At 50.9% G+C, this 17499-nt stretch overlaps 1 protein-coding gene across 7 annotated transcripts in view; it reads right to left on the minus strand.

Annotated features, from left to right (window-relative positions):
• Window positions 1-1272: 1272 nt before the first annotated feature.
• Window positions 1273-17499, minus strand: part of DCAKD (dephospho-CoA kinase domain containing) — a 31262-nt gene continuing 15035 nt past the window's right edge. For 4 of the 7 annotated variants that reach the window (XM_063080750.1, XM_063080753.1, XM_063080754.1 and 1 more), the window contains 4 exons: window positions 10251-10480; window positions 9595-9843; window positions 5830-5917; window positions 1273-2580 (listed from right to left, as the gene is read on the minus strand). In XM_063080750.1, coding sequence (XP_062936820.1) covers window positions 2289-2580; window positions 5830-5917; window positions 9595-9843; window positions 10251-10362 — 741 coding nt within the window. In that variant the 5' untranslated portion in view covers window positions 10363-10480 and the 3' untranslated portion in view covers window positions 1273-2288. Of the gene's footprint in view, window positions 2581-5829; window positions 5918-9594; window positions 9844-10250; window positions 10481-14284; window positions 14305-14415; window positions 14505-17499 lie in introns of those variants that run through there. The other 3 variants (XM_063080752.1, XM_063080755.1, XM_063080756.1) reach the window with 3 other exon arrangements.

Genomic DNA, 17499 nt, shown 5'->3' on the forward strand with positions numbered 1-17499 from the left:
CGCGGCCTCCGCACGGCGGGATCTAAGGCCGGCCGCGGCCCCGCAGGGAGAGTTAGGATCCGCCGCGCGAGAGCGGCGGAGGCGGCCTGGCCCCGATGCGGGCGGGTGCTGCCACCCTCCGGCCGGCGAGGGGAGGCCGCCGGCTCGTCCGCGAGGCTGGGCTCCCGACGGCCCGACCCCTCTCCAGGAAAGGAAGCCGCCTTGGACCACCAAGCCAGGGGCAAGGAGCCCAGGAGAAGGGAGGTGCGGGAGCGGCAGCGGGAGCCGTGGTGGGACCAGGGCAAGGGCAGACTAGACTGCGGTTTCACCACACTCCCCAGCCTGGGCATTCTCTGATGTTCTCTCATCAAACTGACAGATGCGTCAGGGAAGAAGTGAATTCTTTGGAATCTTACAGTTTACAAAGGGTTTTCCCGTCCTCCAATTATTAGGCCCTGAGCCGTAAGCATCACGATGCCTACATGATAGCAGAAACCAAGGCAGGAGTTCACACAGGAGGCAGCGCCGGGCCTCAGTCCCAGGTCTGCTCCTCCTGAGAAGAGGCTCAGGGGTACAGTGGCAAAGTTCACAGCCTGGCTCTGTGACCCTCTCTCTCTCTGGGCCTGGAATGGGCATAACCAGTATCATGTTACCTACAGGGCAACACATTCAGCAACTGCAGCACAATGTCTAGCAGGCCACGAGCATTCATGAAGTCATTTCCTCAATTACTGAGGTAACAAGGCACTGTGGGGGTTCATACCTTTCCTCCCCCTTCCTCGTTCCTGCCAGGTCCCACCAAACTGGGGAAACAGCAGCCTTCTGCCACCTACCCAGCTGCTCACCACTGCCTTGCACAGCCGTTCTTTGCCCCTTGAAGGTTTGCTGTGAGTTAATGAGCTGGTCTCTGAGCACGAGCAACTCTGGGAAAGGGGGCGCTTAAATATGGCCACCACTGCACATTCACATTTGTCATGCTAATTTCTGGCCTTAATAGGCTGCTGGCTGCAGGATTAACACATCAGCAGGTGTATGAGCTCTGGCAGGGGAAGGCTGATGTCTGCAATGGTGGGCAAGGCAGATGGTGCAGCGGGGTAAGTGGCTGTGATGCTGCCCCAGCACCTCCACCCACCTGCCACAAAGGTACATTGGACTGGCTGGAGTCCTACTGAGGCCCAGGAAAAAATAAAGACTGCTACTGTACCTTCTGGGGCCCAGGGCTGAGGGGCCCAGGGACCAGTGTGACATGAGGCCAAGTGCATCTCCAAATGATATCAGCCAAGTCTGGGAACCTTGGTTTGTCTAGGACATTTCAGATCAACACACTTTATTAAGCACCAACAGCGAGCTAGGCTCTGCACTAGGAACACTGAGATGATTAAAACACTGTCCCTGCCCTTAAAGGGCTTACAGTCTAGTAGGAGAAGCCAACTAGCTTTTGGCTGATTTCTATACTGTGGATTAAGGTAAAATGTAGGGGTGGTGGCAGAGCACCTAACTCCAGCCTGGGGCTTCAGACAATGCCTGAACTGAGAGTTAGCCAGTTGTGTGTGTGTGGGGGGGGAGGTGGGAGGGGGGAAGAAAAGGTACTCCAGGTTCCAGGTTGGGGAGCAGAAGGCACAGAGGTGAGAAATAGCATGGTACACGTGGACTATCAAGAGTTCAGAGCTAGGAGTCCACAGAGTAAGAGGCAGAGAGTGGTGGGAGGTGTTGAACAGGGTAGGGAGAGCGCTGGAGAAACCTCATGGTTGGATGGTGGATCTCCCAGCCTCTGCCTGGCTACAGCAGTACCCATGAGAGAATCCTCACTGCATCCTGGACAAGGGCTTCCACCAAGGGAGAACACTGTTCAAAGGTGGAAATCCTTGATCCAAAACAATTTCCAGTGTTCCAGTAAGGAGGTGTTGGCCGTGATGGGGCACATGCTTGAACAGGGTTCAAGCCCAGAGAACCCTTGGCCTCCCAGCTCTAAACACTGGTGAGGACCACAGAGACAGTGGTCCCTACCCTCACCCAACAGAAATTTAAGTCTCTGACTGATGCTTTGATGCACCGTCATGATACTGTTCTGTAGGTGGTAACAGAGGAGGGAGGGGCAAGTGAGAAGGAGTGCCTACAGCCAGCAGGCTGTTTCTCTGCTTCAGACAAGATGCACTCCAAAGAAGGACTGGCCCAGTGCAGGAGCCCAGCCCAGGTTCAGAGTGTGCGTGTATGTGTGTGTTGAGGGGGTTGAGAGGAAACAGGATGCGTTACTTGACTTCAGCCTCCAAGGAGAGGGAGGCCTGGGTTTCCTGCCTTGAAATGCCCCGCTACAGAGAAGGCAGAAGGTAGTGGGTGAGCAGGTAGAGGAGGCTGGCAATGCCAGCCAGACCTGTGAGGACCCCGAGCCTCAGCGGCAGGTACTCCAGGGAGCGCTCCAGCTCAGCATGCAAGAGGATGACCTGGCGTTTGGTGATACTCCACTCGCCTGAGTTGTCTAGAACATGGTTGGCCATGCAGGCCTTGTCCTTCAGGGGCAGCTGGGCCTCGATGCGGGCCTCTGCGTCCTTGCAGTTCAGGCTGTTCCGCTGCATCAGCCGTGCCAGCTGTGTGTCCCGGTCGCTAAGGACAGGGCAAAAGGGCACTGTAGGCCCCATCCTCCCTCTTATCAGCAAGTTACAGGGGTGGGCAGCACTGTCAGGCCCAGCCTGGTACAGGGCTTGGGGACTGGGTCTTCCCTCAAATCCAAATCCTACCACACTCTGGGTTACTTAAGAGTCCCACAGCCAGGGATGGAGGCCTGGCATCTCAGTGGCTCCCTCCCATACCTCATCCTGTTCTTTGTGAGGACCCTCTAGCTCTGTGGGCTATCTAAGCCCCTTAATACAAACAAGAAGGGGAAAGGGCTGCAGTAGCTGTTTTCTGCCATCTGGGGGTCTCTCTGCTTTGACAACAGGCCCAAGATTCTCCAGTAGGAGGATTTGATCACCTGGAATCAGCTCCATCCTGGATCCCTGGATGGGTGACCTTTACTGAAAGGCCTATGCCTGCAAGCTAAATGCTTCCTGCAGTTCCCCTGAGAAAACAGCCTCCTGGGCCACCACAAAGGCCCCTTTGCTTGCCTCCACACCCCACCCTTGCACATACAAAGCAAAAGGACCATGCTCAGGTGGTGACTGCTGTGCTTGGTGCCACTGATGCAGGACAGGCAAGCCCAAGGTGCTGCCAAGAGCAGCAAGGATTTGAGAACCGGACCCCAGGAGCATTGGGACAGAACTAAGCACTGCAGACCAGAACCAGTCTCCCAACTCCAAGGGAAATTCAAAGAATAGTTCCTTCCCCCACCCTGATATCATCACCTGGGTCCTTGCTCAGGAAACTCCTCTCCTGCCTTTGGCTATACAGGAACCAGCAGGCTTCACCGGCTGTGGTCATTTCTCTTGGACACGGTCACCTCTAACACCCTTCTAGCAATAGGAGCCACCTCAGCCCCTCAACAGGAGCAAGAGGGGAAAGGGCTGCAGCAACTGTTTTCTTCCATCTGGGGCCTTTCTGCTTTGCCACTAGGCCTGAGTTTTCCCATTATAAAATGGGAGGATTTGATCACTACAGTTTGGTCAGACACAGGCAAGGCCACCCTTCGTGAAAATGAACTACACAAGCCACAGCTTTCCTTTGTTATGGGGGACAGGGTACTGTCAAGGTTACGGAGCCAATCCCTGCCTGGCTGAGAACATGGACTATACCGAACCTCAGTCAGGGACGCCACAAATCTACGGCTGAGAAAATCTGGGTGAGAGAATGGAGATGGCTTAGGGCTACCTGTAAGTGCACATCTTTCCAAAGGGGTGGCCCAAACTGGAGGGCCTTCTGGGAGGTGAAGGGAGCACCGTCCACGCTGCTTCCTGGGGCTGAGAAATAGTCCCATTACAGTTAGTTTAAGGCTTGATGCTATTTGTGGTAATGGGATTTTTACCCAAATCTTACTCTACCATTGGCAAATTCCTCAAAAACACAAATAATCAAGTTTTGGTATAATCACACTTTGAGAAATGACTCATATTTCAAACACACCAGGGGCAGTTTGCCAGTTAAAGGGATCCATGAGGGGATCCTTATTTTGTAAAGTGTAGATCCCTTTGGTGAAAAGTAAATAATCACTTTCTCTTATCTCTCTGGCATCTCTTGAGATTTGTACACCCACATGTGCTGAAAGTGGGGTATGACGAGTACCCAGGATTCTGGCAAAAGCTCCTCTGGCTAGTGAGTGGGGCTAAAGAAGATCTTCTAGAGAGCAGGCAGGATCAGAGAAGCCCACTCACCCACCAGAAGCCACAGCTCTCTCTGCTCTCAGCAAGTGGACCATCCTCAAAGGAAAGCGCGGGAAGAGGAGGGTGGCAAGGGTAGGCATGAAGTCATCTGGTGATTGCAGATGCAATCAGTCCCTGCATTCTAAGATCCAAGACCCCCCCCCTTTTTTTTTTTTTTTTTTTCCCGTGACCGGTGCTCAGCCAGGGAGTGCACCGCTCATCCTTATATAGGATCTGAACCTGCGGCGGCGGGAGCGTCGCCGCGCTGCTAGCGCAGCACGCTACCGAGTGCGCCACGGGCTCAGCCCCCAAGACCCCTTTAAAAAAAAATTTATCCCGAGGTACAAAGTTTCCATGGTATTATTAAGGCAGAGAGAATTCCAGGTCCTTGTGGGATCTGCCTGACTTCAGATGATAGTCTTTCACAAACAGTAAACAAAGAACCCAGAGAGGCTGCAGGTTTACATGGGGAGACACAACCCAGTGGGGGAGCTGAGAGGATGCCCAAGTCCTTACACCAGGCTCAAGGGATTTGAACTGGGCTTTAAGTGATAGCCCATGGGTCTAAGGCTATACCACCCTGAATGCACCTGATCTCAGAAGCTAAGCAGGGTCAGGCCTGCTTAGTACTTGGATGGGAAATTGCCTAGGAATACTGACTGGGTGCTGCAGGCTTTAGAAAAAAAAGACAACCCACGAGGGAGCAGGGGGGAAGGGCAGGGTGATGCTTAAGGCACTGAGCTTTCATTCCAGGCCCTGTCTGCAGTGTGCTAGGAGCCTCCCATGCATTTGTCTCTTTAGAGCCACCCTGTGCCCAAAATACCTGCAGAGCCAAGTGCCCACCTATGTGCATGCTATACTTGTGGGTGGCATCCAGGAAGTTTCTGGGAGGCAAAAACACTCTCATCTACTTTTTCACTCTGCTGGGACTGTGACTCATTTTCTTTGACAGTTTGATCCTCCTCTGTCTGCCAAACCTGGCTTCTGTTTTGCTTCATGTCCTGGGAATTCTGAGAACAAAGCTTATCCCTTAGCTGGGCTTGGACAGTTTCCTCCATGCAACTTTCTGTTCATTGCCAGTGGGTGACCTTAGACAAATTCTGTAATTCTCCCCTTCAATTTTATCTTCAATAACTCAGAAGTATCAACCCCTGACCACCTCACATTGAAAGGTAAACTGAGTGAAGTAATAAATGTGGAAGTTGTTTGGAAAGTTGAGAAGTGCTATAGGAGGGAGAAGGGAGCCACTGCATGACATAACAGCCTGGGGCAAGGCCTGACATCTGGCTGAAGTGCCTCCAATAGCCATCAGGGGGAGCCCTACCCAAGCACTAGAGAAGCCTGGCGCCCCATCACTTCCAATATCTGCCCCAGGCGTATCTGGGTCAGGCACAGAGGTTGGTTTCTATACACTCTGGGTACTGCTGCCCAAACCTACTGTGCCTCCTGGCTGCCCCACAGGGAAACAGCAAAGTGATGTGGGCCATTTCCTAGGTACCCGCTTTATCCCGAGGGTCCTCCTTTCCAGCCTCAGTCTGGCCAGGCTGTGCCACGCACTCACCAGTACACCACCACCGTGTGCTTCATGTACTTGAGGAGCTTCTTGGTCTCAAACAGCAGGGGGATATCCAGAATCACGTAGCGGTATCCTAGGGAGAGGTCAGAAAACCCACAATTCAATTCTGCAAGCACACACTCTGGACTCATCATGTGCTGGGCGAGGCAACAGAGTAAACCACTGGCCCCTACCATCTAGAACACCCAGCAGAGGACAGACATACCCTGAACACCAGCCAGTCCCAATGCCATTCAGAACAGAATGCTGCAGAAAATCATTTCTGGCTGGCTGTTCAGAAAAGACCTTATAGAAGGGCTGGCATTTGTATTAGCCTTGAAAAATAGGAATGATTTTTGATTCTTAAAAATGAGAAGGTAGAGGTGAAGACTCCAGGAATGAGGATCAGCAATGCACATGGAACAGGGAGGTTCTACTGTATGGGCTGAAGCGGAGGCCTCAATTAGGGTGAGGCGAAGCTGACCAGGTGGTCAGGGCTGGCACAAGTTCACTTGCTTTTGAACGCAAAGAGTTGTCATTTCTGAGCAGGGAAATGACAGCAGCCACAGTTACAGGAGAATGGCGAGTTTCCAGGACTAGCTGGCCCTTCCTGCTCTACTTCATCCCACCTTTGCTCAAAAACAAAAAAAAAAATCCAAAAGGATAGGTTCTCCCCCAAGAGGCAGGTCCAGGCCTGGCCCCTTGCTGAGAAGAGTCCATAGTGGCTGTCTCTACCAACTCTCCATGAGAGGCTCATTTGGGGGTGGCAGCAGCAGCCCCAATAGGAAAGAAGCTGCCTCTTGTGTCAGAGGCAGACTTCCAGCCAAGGATTGTAAGGCCTGGGTCTGGAGGCAGTGGAGGCAGTTATGGCTCATACCATATAATTCACTACAGTGGGGTAAGAGGCACTGGCTGGCCATCCCACTACAAACCAAAGCTAGTAAAAGGCGGCACCCTCACTCACTGTGAATGGACACGTCCCTAAGCTGCCCACCCAGGAGAACCTCAATCTAAATGCTCCTAGTCCTCTTTACACCAGTGACCCCCGTGTGTATCCACAAGCTGGGAGGGGTCCAGGGGAGCAGTGAGGATAAGGGACAGGAAAATGCTTCTGCCCAGAGGCCCTTGGTCTAGATGGTATCCCACTCCTAACACTTCCAAGCAGAGAAGCAGACACATCATAACAATTGCAGGAGTGTCACAGGAAACCAGAGCTCAAGGAGATGCAGGGAACATGGGTGACAGACCCAGCTGCTGGGGTTCCTGTTCCCCAGGACCTGCTGCTTACGAAGCCCAAGAGAAACCTGTAGTTGAATGAGGGGATTAAGAGCATCGGCTCTGCTGACATGCCTTGGTTTGCAGACCCCCATTTCCCCACCATTTGGGCCCCCTAACAAACCTCATCTGTGTAAATGAGCAAAAAGAATACCTACTTCGCAGGGTGACGGTAAAGATTAAATGAGCTTTGAATGCATGTAAACCAGTCAATACCCCCTCACCCAGCCCCTCCTAGGTGCCCCATAACCAATGGTTATTATTGCTATTGTCCCCCGGAGGAGGGAGGCCAGCAGTGCTGGCTCCCTGGCCCCGCCAACCCGCCCCTGCAACTCAGAGCAGGCCAAGACTGGATCCTCTCTGGGCCTCTTATCTCCCTTTCCTTCTCTGCTCCCCTCGCTTCCTCCCCACTCACTGTCCTTTTGCTCGGCCCCTCTTGGGAGCTCCTGGCCAGCTCTTTGGTTCACTGGCAAAGAGCTATTCAACTGTCACATCCCTCCTGCTTGATAAGCTCTGCAAACTATCCCGACTCTATTAAGACATCCGTCTGCCTACACAGAGACCTCTCAACAGCTGGTGATCTTATCTGACGCTTGATTATACCAACTTTGACAGTTGTATTTGTTATACTCATCAGGGAAAAACTGGGACTGTGGAAGCCACAGCTGTCGTCCCCATTTTTCACCTTATCGAGCTGAAAAGAGCTTTCTGGCTTTTATTTAAGTGGTAGTGGTTGGGGAGGCAGGGAGGCGGGGAGTCTGGGTGGATGACACAGTGGGAGAGCTTTGGAGCGCGTGACATTATCCAATGCTTAATTTCAGAAGTGGAGAGCCACCACTGCCACCTTGAAGCCCTGCAGATGTACTTCTAACTGGCCTGGGAGTGAATGCAAAAGGGCAAGAATGAAAGGCAGGAGGCTTTGCTCATGGGTGGGGGATGGGAGGGGGTACTGGCACAGATATAGGAAGCAGGACAAAAGCAGAAAAGGTCCAGAGACTCTTCCTGAGGGAGGAGGAAGGAAGGAAGGCCTGCAGCAAGGTGCTGAGACAAAGGGCATAAGCTAGTCCAGCAGGGAGGGTGCCTGGAGCCAGTTCCAGCCATGGCCAGAGCTGGGGGAAGGAGAAAGGAGGGTCATCGTCATGGAAGTCTGTCAAGTCATCCTTCTTCTGGAAGGAGGTTTGGCCAGAGGGGAATGGAGGCGGGGGAGGTTCCCCAATCTGTACACAAGAACTCGAGGCATGACAGAATAAGGGGTTTGGGGGCTGGATGGTTAATTCAGTTGGTTAGTGTGTGGTGCTGATAATGCCAAGGTCCAGGGTTTGACCCCTGTACCAGCCAGCCGCCACACACACACACACAAAGTAAAAGAAAAAAAAAAAAAATCTTTTCATGAATTAAAAAAAAAAAAAGAATAAGTGGTTTGGTTATGGTCACAATGTAAAAGCACGAAGAAAATCTGAAAGGCTCCCCGCTACCCTCCAGGAAGGAAAGTCTCAGCATCATGACTGACAGTGGAGAAAGAGGCAGCTAAGCCTTCAACTAGGAGGCCCAGGCTGCAGGCCACATACGCCAGAAGCTGGCAGGAAGATCTCCAGGGGCCCAAGGCCAGCCTCTCTCCTGACCTCAAGCCACTGCTCTATGCTCTCCCACTTCTGGTGACTGACCCCATCCTGTACATTAAGTGAGTGTCAGGTCGTCCCTGCCCAACACTGTCCTGAAAAACAGGAAAAGCTTGAACTGTGGTGTATGGCTTGGAAGATGGTTCTTGCCAACTGACCGCAGACCCCTGCTTTTCAAACACTCTCCCCTCCCCTCCTTTCAATCTTGGCACATCTGGCTGTCCCTGCACCTGCCAGGCTAACTCTCTCCATGGAGCCCAAGTCCCAGAGGACTATTCTCCACTTAGAAGCCCTCCACCAACTACTTTGGCCATCTTGGTACCCCCCAACTTCCAGTCTATAAACCTGCTTTCCTAAGTGGCTCAGCCAGCACCAACTGACTATGGTTTACATTTGTGGAATAACTGACAGTCACTGATGTGGACTCTCAGTCCTCCTTTTCACATTGGCATTATTATCGCCACTGTGCAGATGAGTAAACAGGCAAAGGGGTTGGATCACTCAACAAAGACACAGCTAGAAACAGTCAGGGTCAGGATTTGAACTCAGGACTATGACTCCATTATTCATCAGCTATTATTACTCACATCCCTACTAGAAAAACCAACTTACTTCCTGGGGATCATGGCTCAAAAGCCCAATGAGTCTCTTCTCATTAACCTGTCGACCTCCTTAGGAGTTGAGGGACATGTGCTTCTTTCCTCAGGGGCTGGCACGAGGCTCTGCATGGAGGGGATGCCAATATGCAGTGTGAACTGGATAAACAACTAGATAACCAGCTCCCCCACCCTGGCCAAACTCTCTGCAGAGGAGAAGGGCCTTGGCCCTGGAAGGAGAGGGCTTTGTTCCCACCCCTATCCCAGGCTCTGGGTCTTACCCCGGAGGAAGAACTTGAAAGTCTCCTTCACCATTTCCTTGCAGATCTCAGGGTGGGTGATGGTGTTGAGCAGCTGCCGCCGGTCAGGCTTGTTAAAGATCATGTCTCCCAGGACCTCGCGATTGATATTGCCGTTCTCCAACAAGACCTCGGTGCCAAAGGCCTCCACGATGCGCTGGTGGGCGGGGCATCCTGGTCGGACGACTGTGGCATGAAGAGGAGGCTGGGTCACTCTCTGGAACTGCCAGGCTAGCCAGAGGAACCCGAGTGACCAGAGGCAAAATGATGTGGGAACTCAGAGGTGCTTCTTACAGTTGGAGTCAAAACAGAATGAGCGGAGGGAAAGCAGTTCAGGAGAAGAAAAGAGTACACAGAACCCCTCATGGTGGCAATGGGCAAGGGGAAGGAGAGGGAGACTTTTTTTATTTTTTATTTTTGTTTATTTTTTTGGTAGGGGAGACTTCTAACGAGAGGGAAGAGTACACAGAAGAGCAGAGAGGGCAAGCACGGGGCAGACGCAGGACATCAGACCAGGACTGGCAGGAGCCTTCCCCTCCTCTGAGACTGCGGAGGGACTTACAGAAAGGTGAGGCATGACAGAAGGAAGCACAGGGATGCTGCTATGTACAACCCCCAACCCACCCCCTCCAACTCACCATGCCGGGCAATGACATCAGCGTCAATCACCGCACAGCCCAGCTGCTGGAACACCTGGATCACCGAGCTCTTCCCTGAGGCGATGCCCCCCGTGAGGCCCACCAGGAACATTTTCTCAGGAAAGAGTGAGGTCAGTGAGACGACGGAGCCAGGAGCCGAGGAATCACTGGAGAGTAGGGCAAGCTCGGCAGATTGGGTGGTCCACCAGAGGAATGCCAGAAGGACCTGCCTGTCAGAGGCAAGCAGGCCTAATCAGCGTTGGGCCAAAAGGACTCGGGGAGAAGGGGGCAAAGGAAAGGAAGGGAGACGGCGACAGCCTGGCCGGGCAGAGTCAAGCCCTGAGCTTGAGGAGCTCTGGGGCCATCTGGAGAGGAGAAAACCTCCAGGAAAACTTATAGTATTCTTTAAAAAACACTCATAAAGAAGGCAAACTATGTTGGCAACACCAAGGTCAAGGGTTCAGATCCCTGTACCGGCCAGCCACCAAAAAAAAATAAAAAATGTGGCAAACTAACAGTATAAGTTTAGGCAATCAAAATGCTGAGCAGGCAGAACAATGTCAGGTGCCAGTAGGCGAGAGAGTTTTCTGGAGAACGCGTATCCCGTTGCAGGCAGACTTCCTGTAGAAAGGGACACCTGTTCCTCAGAGGTGAACCTGAGGCACTTCTCAGATGCCCACAGATCCCTGCTAGCTTCCACTTTCTAGTCTGGGACACTGAAGCTCACGGGGAAGAGCTGGCCTTCCTGCAGCCACCCAAGTGGGTAGCAGGAGAAACCACAAGCAGAGTCCAGGAACTTCTTCTGCCCAAAAGGCTGCTCCCCATAGAAGGTCCCACTGCCTGCCCAGGTGGCTAGTACAGACTGAGATGCATAATCCCTTGTCTTCAACCAAGAAGTGGCCCAGGTGGGGAGCTCAGCGGCAAGCAGTGGCTCAGTGGCCACTAAGCCTGAGGTTTAGCGAAGTACAGATCTTGCCAGGAAGGAATGTGAGGGAAAGGGTGACAGGCTGGGGGTGGTGGTGATGTAACTTTGAATTTGTGGTTTACAGCTCCCTCAGACTAAGGAGCAGCAGTATGGCACAAAGGTTAGGAGCATGGACCTCTGCAAATCCAGTTCCTCCACTACGTGCTATGCAACCATGGGCACCTCACTTGCCTCTCTGAACCTCAATTTTCTCATCCATAAAATGGGGTTAACAGAACCTGCCTCATAGGGCTGTTGTGCAGACTGAGTGAGAAAATGCATATAAAGCCCATGGTATACTGCCTGATAAATGGTACATGCCCAATAAATGGAAGCAAGGAAGGTGCTGGAGGGTGGAAGGCAGGGGTTACAGTTATATTGCAAGGCACAGAAAGAAAAAAAAGACTTTCATGAAGTCTTGTCACCATTCCTGCAACCTCAAAATGTCACATAACAGACTTTTTAAAAAGTCATGTTGTATTTTCTGGAGTAAACAGGGCTACCATGTCTTGGATTTAGTTCCCAGACTGGAAGTAATTAAATCAAAGGCCAAGTCTCTTCCACCTTTCCTTTAGCATCAAATCACTCTTCAGGGCTTTGAAATCTGTCGTAGGACCTTTTTTTGTTAAACAGTAGATTTACTGACCTAATTACACTTTGCTTAAACTTATACCGAAATGAGTTTGCCTCCCCTGAGGACAGGGTGAGGCAGCCACTTGGATGTAGGGTGAGTGGGTGGGTGGCTTGGGGTGGCAGGGAACCAACCTAGAAGTTTAAATCTGTCTAGGTTCATTCTCCCCCAGGGAAGCCAGGGGTGAAAAGAGGAAAATATCCACCACAGAGTCATCGTCCAAATGGAGAGAACTAACTAAATTATTCAGCGGTTTTAAAGTCACTTCTTGGGCCGGCCCATGGCTCAGTCGGGAGAGTGTGGTGCTGATAACACCAAGGCCCCGGGTTTGGATCCCTATGTAGGGATGGTCGGTTTGCTCACTGGGTGAGCTTGGTGCTGACAACACCAAGTCAAGGGTTAAGATCCCCTTACTGGTCATCTTTTTAAAAAAATAAATAAATAAAGTCACTTTTCCTCAATCTCTCCAAGGCTGGAGTCACCCCCAGGTGGTCTCCCTCCAGGTTACAAGAGGAGTTAGGGACAGAGTTCAGGTGTAAGAAATAATTTAATTAATCCACTTAGCTGAAGCTTTGAAATAGAAAGCCCAGCAATAGCGTTTTTAATCCCAACTCTCTGCTGTCATCCCTAAAGCAACGAGAGTCTGCTTCTCTTCTGCCGAAGACCAATCTGGAGGAATGGGAGTGGGACTTGAGAAAAGGCCAGGCTGAGTGAAGGGGCAAGGGCAAGTTTCCCACAGGGCCCTGATCTCTTGTCACGGAACGCAAGCCACTGTCACCTGATAACCCAACTTTGCGAGGCTCAGCTGAAGGCGCCTAGAAGACCACCTGGCTGAGCAGATCTCAATACCAATACCACCCACCAATACCACCACCACCACCACGGATGCCCCGACTCGTCCTGAGATGTACTGAATCAGAATCTCCAGGGATGGTGCTGCCCCAGCAGTTCTGGTGGATAGCCAGGCTCGGCACAGATTCTAACTCTTCATTTACAGGGGCGGAGATTGAGGACCAGAGAGAAGGGAATTTCCCAGGCCCACAGCTAACAGCAGAAACTTGATGAAATTCAGGGCTCCCCACCCCTACTCTAGAGCCCTGCCTTCAGTGTACTAAGGGAATGAAAAACTAATTTACCTTTAGAATAAGTAAGACACAATAAGGAAGGTGAATCTGTCTGTAAGCAAATTAATTCAGAGCCAAGAGAAATAATTTCTTGATTATCATATTGTTGCTTTCTTCCTGCAGAATGTGGGGGAAGGGGACTTGTATACAATGACCAGGGCATAGAGGTAGGTTCTAGGCTCAGCTCTGTCCCAGGCTACCTAATGAATATCTTCCCTTCTCGGTGACTTGGATAACCATCTGTAGAAACAGACTAACAGCTGCTCGGCCTCCATTAGGAAGGCCAATAGAACGGAGGAGCACATGCCTGGGGAGGCTCTGGGCCCCTGGCTTACAGGGGCTGGACAAATAGCAGCTGTTCCTGTCCTCTTTGTAACAAGTCCCTTTGTAACTCACTCCATCACTAGCCATTGGCTGAACTTTGTAGCAGCTTCTGCCAGGGACCTCTTGGGCAACCAAAGGAAAACACAAGTCTTGTCTCTAGGGAAAACTGAAGACAGGCAGTAACAAATGACAACAGCTGAGAAGAACAGAGCACTGATAGGTGAACAGGGCAGCCTGGTGCCTGAGGACCGCCCCACTCACGCGGCTGCACACAGACCTGCGGATCTGTGGGGGAGGAAGCTGCAGCAAGCATGAGCCCCCTGTCCTTTCCAGGCTTAGTGAGGATGAAACAGAGGCTTAGGTTCCAAGCTGCCTCCAAGTCCCACCTAGACCTGCCCAGCAGCTCCCCGCCAGGCACACAAGGACAAGTGACCACCTCTGATCACCTGTGTTCATGACCCTCTTCCTGCTCTGGCTCATATCATCACTCTCCAGAGTCCACTCCAGTTTCTCTCACTCCACTGCAACTTACACAGAGGCACTGGGTATCTCACAGCAACTCCTAACCCAGGCTATTATCTGAATGTCCTATAAAAAAAACCTTTAAAAGGGCAGGCCCGTGGCTCACTCGGGAGAGTGTGGTACTGACAACACCAAGGCTACGGGTTCGGATCCTATATAGGGATGGCCGGTTAGCTCACTTGGGAGAGTGTGGTGCTGACACCACCAAGTCAAGGGTTAAGATCCCCTTATCAGTCATCTTTAAAAAAAAAGTTACAAAAACCCAGGCTCCACCCCACCCACTGAATCCACTACAAATCAAATGGAAGCTGAGAGGCCTGGGTCCCAGTCTCTGAACTCTCCATACAACTACCTGTGTGACTACATTCGGAAGCCTTCTCGCCAGCCTGGCCCAGGGTGGTGAGTGCTCCATAAATGAGAAAGAGCTGAGCCCGAATGCCTTCACCTCTCTGAGCCTCAGCCTCCACACCTGCAAATGAGGGTTGGACTTCCAGCACCAACAACAGCGTGAGCTCCCAGGAGAGTCTGTGAATCACACTGGTGCCTCCTTCCTTCCCTTCTGTGGTTCAGTGCTCTTCCAGGAAGTCAATAAATGCTCACCTGGTAAACCAAAGAATAACACGAGTAACCAAAGAATAACACTGGTGGTCTGGGAATCTTCCTCCTCAATACCAAAAGCCATGCACAGAGCTGGCTTGGCTGGAGAAGGAAGGACAGCACCGAGTCCCATAATAACAGAGAAGTTAATGCCCAGCGGGGGAGAAACGGAAGCTGGATTCTGGAACTAATCCCAAACATGGGATTACGCTGTTGGAAGTAATCAAATAAGATATAAATAAATGGAGGGACATACTGTGTATATGGGTTGGAAGATTCAACATAGTAAAGATACTAAGCTCCCCAAACTGACAAACAGGTTTAACATAATTCATCAGCCAAGGTGGGACTGGGAGGAAAAGCAGGACTCTGATCCAGGGTAGCGGCATCTAATTCTTTCTTTTCCCCATTCTCACGTCAGTGGAAAGGCAAGAGGGTGTAAAGAAAAGGGTAAGGACTTCGAGGTAGAGGTGGTGTCTGCATCCCAAACCTGCTGTGCGTTCTAATGCCTATGAAATGAGGATCAAATTCTATTGTGCTCCATAAATGGTGGTTCTTCTCATTAGCTTCCCCAAATCACCTTTCAGTTTTTACCTCTTCAGCCCCAAACAGTCCAGAGAACACAAAAAAAGTACATTCAGGGAAGAACAGCCTCGCTTGGAATCTCCTCTGGCAGTGTTAGTCTTAGGGGAAAATGAGAGCAGCCTGCTTCATGGGCGTCCAGACAAAAAGCCCCACTGCTCAGTGAGGTCTGTCCAAGTTCCAACTCCACTAGGCCCACCCTGCTAAGCTAAGCCACCAGCGCTTTGTGCCCAGACCACAACAGCCTTGTGACCTGATCCTCCATTCCCTGCCTTGCTTCTCCCCAAGGTAGCCAGGATCATGGCTTAAAAGGTCATCTGATCATGTCACTCCCCTGCTTAAAATCTTCACTGCCTTCTTCCCCCTTAATGGCCCTTCACAGAGGCCTCTGGGCCCTGTGTGACCCCCAGTCACTCCTTGTCCATACCCTATACTCATCACACTGGCCTGCCCTCTGTCCCTGAGCATGCCAGCTCTTTCCTACCTCAAAGCCTCCATGCATGCTGTTCCCTCTGCCACAACACTCACCTCCTGGCTAGCTTCTCTTGATTTATCCCGCATCATTCTGCCAGTCAATCACACACTGTTCAAACATGAGTGCCTGCCCTCAGCAAGCTTACCACACATTCTAGTGCAGGAGGCAGAGCTGGAGGAGGGGTATAAATAATAAGCTCACTATATATGTGTGGTGGTTATAAGTGAGGAGGGGTATCAAGAGTGATGGGGCACGTCATTTAAAATGAGGGACCATACTGGCCAACTGCCATAAACAACTGAATGAATGAATGAATGAGGGACCAGGGAGATCTCTCTGCACCAGGACCTGAAAGTAGTGATGGGGCAAGTCACAGTCCTCTCAGAGCAGCCAAACCCAAATGAGGCCCTGGCATCTCTCACTGCTGTTTACTTTCCTCTCCTGTACCCATCCCACTTTGTACTTTTGTTTCCCTTTGTGCGGCTATTTTTAAATATTAGATAAAATAAGATTCTTGAGGCCACAAGCCATGTCCACTTTATATCCCTGTCTCGAGCATCTAACATTGTGTCCAATATATCTGCCTGTCATTTACTAGGTGAGTGACATTGGTCAAGTTAACATTTCTTCAACTCAGTTTCTTCACCTGTAAAAGGGAACTAATGGCACCTATTTCCTTGAGTTGCTATGAAGAGTAAATGAGTTAATACATGTAAAGTGCTTAGAATTGTGCCTAACACACACTAAGCTCTCGATCAATAGTCCCTACTAGTTAACAGAGGGAGTGTTTGATAACTATTTATAGAATGAATGACCAAAGGACTCCATGACTGGGCCTAGGTATCTGCCCAGGGAAGGGGAAGGGAAATACTTAGGGTCACATTCTCCCATTAGTAGCAAAGGGGAAGCCGGAATCTACCTCTTTCTCCGTTAGAACATGCTGTTTGCTGCTAGTAAATCTTTCCTGGAAAAATTTAGAAACAAAAAAACCACACAGTGGGTTAAACAGAATAAGGAATTGATATTTGAATAGACTGTCTCTGTCTCCCCACTTGGGAGAGCTCAGGACTTAAGTTGGAAGCAAATTCTGTTGATTCACATCTCCAAAGAGTGTGAACCTGCGGGCTGGGACCTGGCTCCCTTGTTAGCTCACGGCTCCTTTCCTCCTCCTCTCGCAGCCTCTCAGCATTTCACACTGGGTATGCCTGACCAGCCAGATGCTTCTCCTTTGAATTGCTTTCCAAAGAGGATGTATTTATTTTGCTCCAATGATCAATATAATTATTCATGAAAACGAGTCATTCCCTGCCTTGGGACCCAATTATTTTCTCGTGGAACCGTGGTTGCAAAAAAATATTGTTTTCCAGTTAACTATAAAGTGCTATCCCCCCCCCCCAAAAGATGACCAGTAAAGGGATCTTAACCCTTGGCTTGGTGTTGCCAGCACCACGCTCAACCAGTGAGCTAACCGGCCATCCCTATATAGGATCCGAACCTGTGGCCTTAGTGTTATCAGCACCTCTCTCTCCTGAGTGAGCCATGGGCTGGCCCTAAAGTGCTATTTTTATATAAGGTTCCCCCACTCCTGATCTTTCATTATTGGTGAGAAGTTGCTGTTTAAATCTCTGAGTCCAAGTTCTCTTTGTCTGCTAGACCTATTAAGTCACCACCTCCTCCAGGCTGCCAATTACCTACAGGGAGCCACAAGAGGAGATGCTGGTGGCCAGTCTCCCTCTCCCTCTCCCTCCTCCCCTTGCCAACACTAAGAGAAGGAAGGGAAGAAGTCTCTCTTCTCTACTTGAGCACTAGCCAAGCTCAAACCATCACTGCAGGAGGAAGCTTTTATGGGTGGGAAGGGAGGTTGTTTTGACTTGATAGTATGCTGCATTTATGCAGAAAAAGGATCACAGGGAATGCCCACTCTCAGAGGCTTTGGAGTCAGATCTCAGCTCTGTCCCTTAACTTGTTGTGTGGCCTTGGCCAATTTACTTCAGCATTCTGAGCTGCTCTTTCCTTTAGTATAAAATGGG

Source organism: Cynocephalus volans, chromosome 16, assembly GCF_027409185.1.
Source record: "Cynocephalus volans isolate mCynVol1 chromosome 16, mCynVol1.pri, whole genome shotgun sequence".
NCBI lineage: Eukaryota > Metazoa > Chordata > Mammalia > Dermoptera > Cynocephalidae > Cynocephalus > Cynocephalus volans.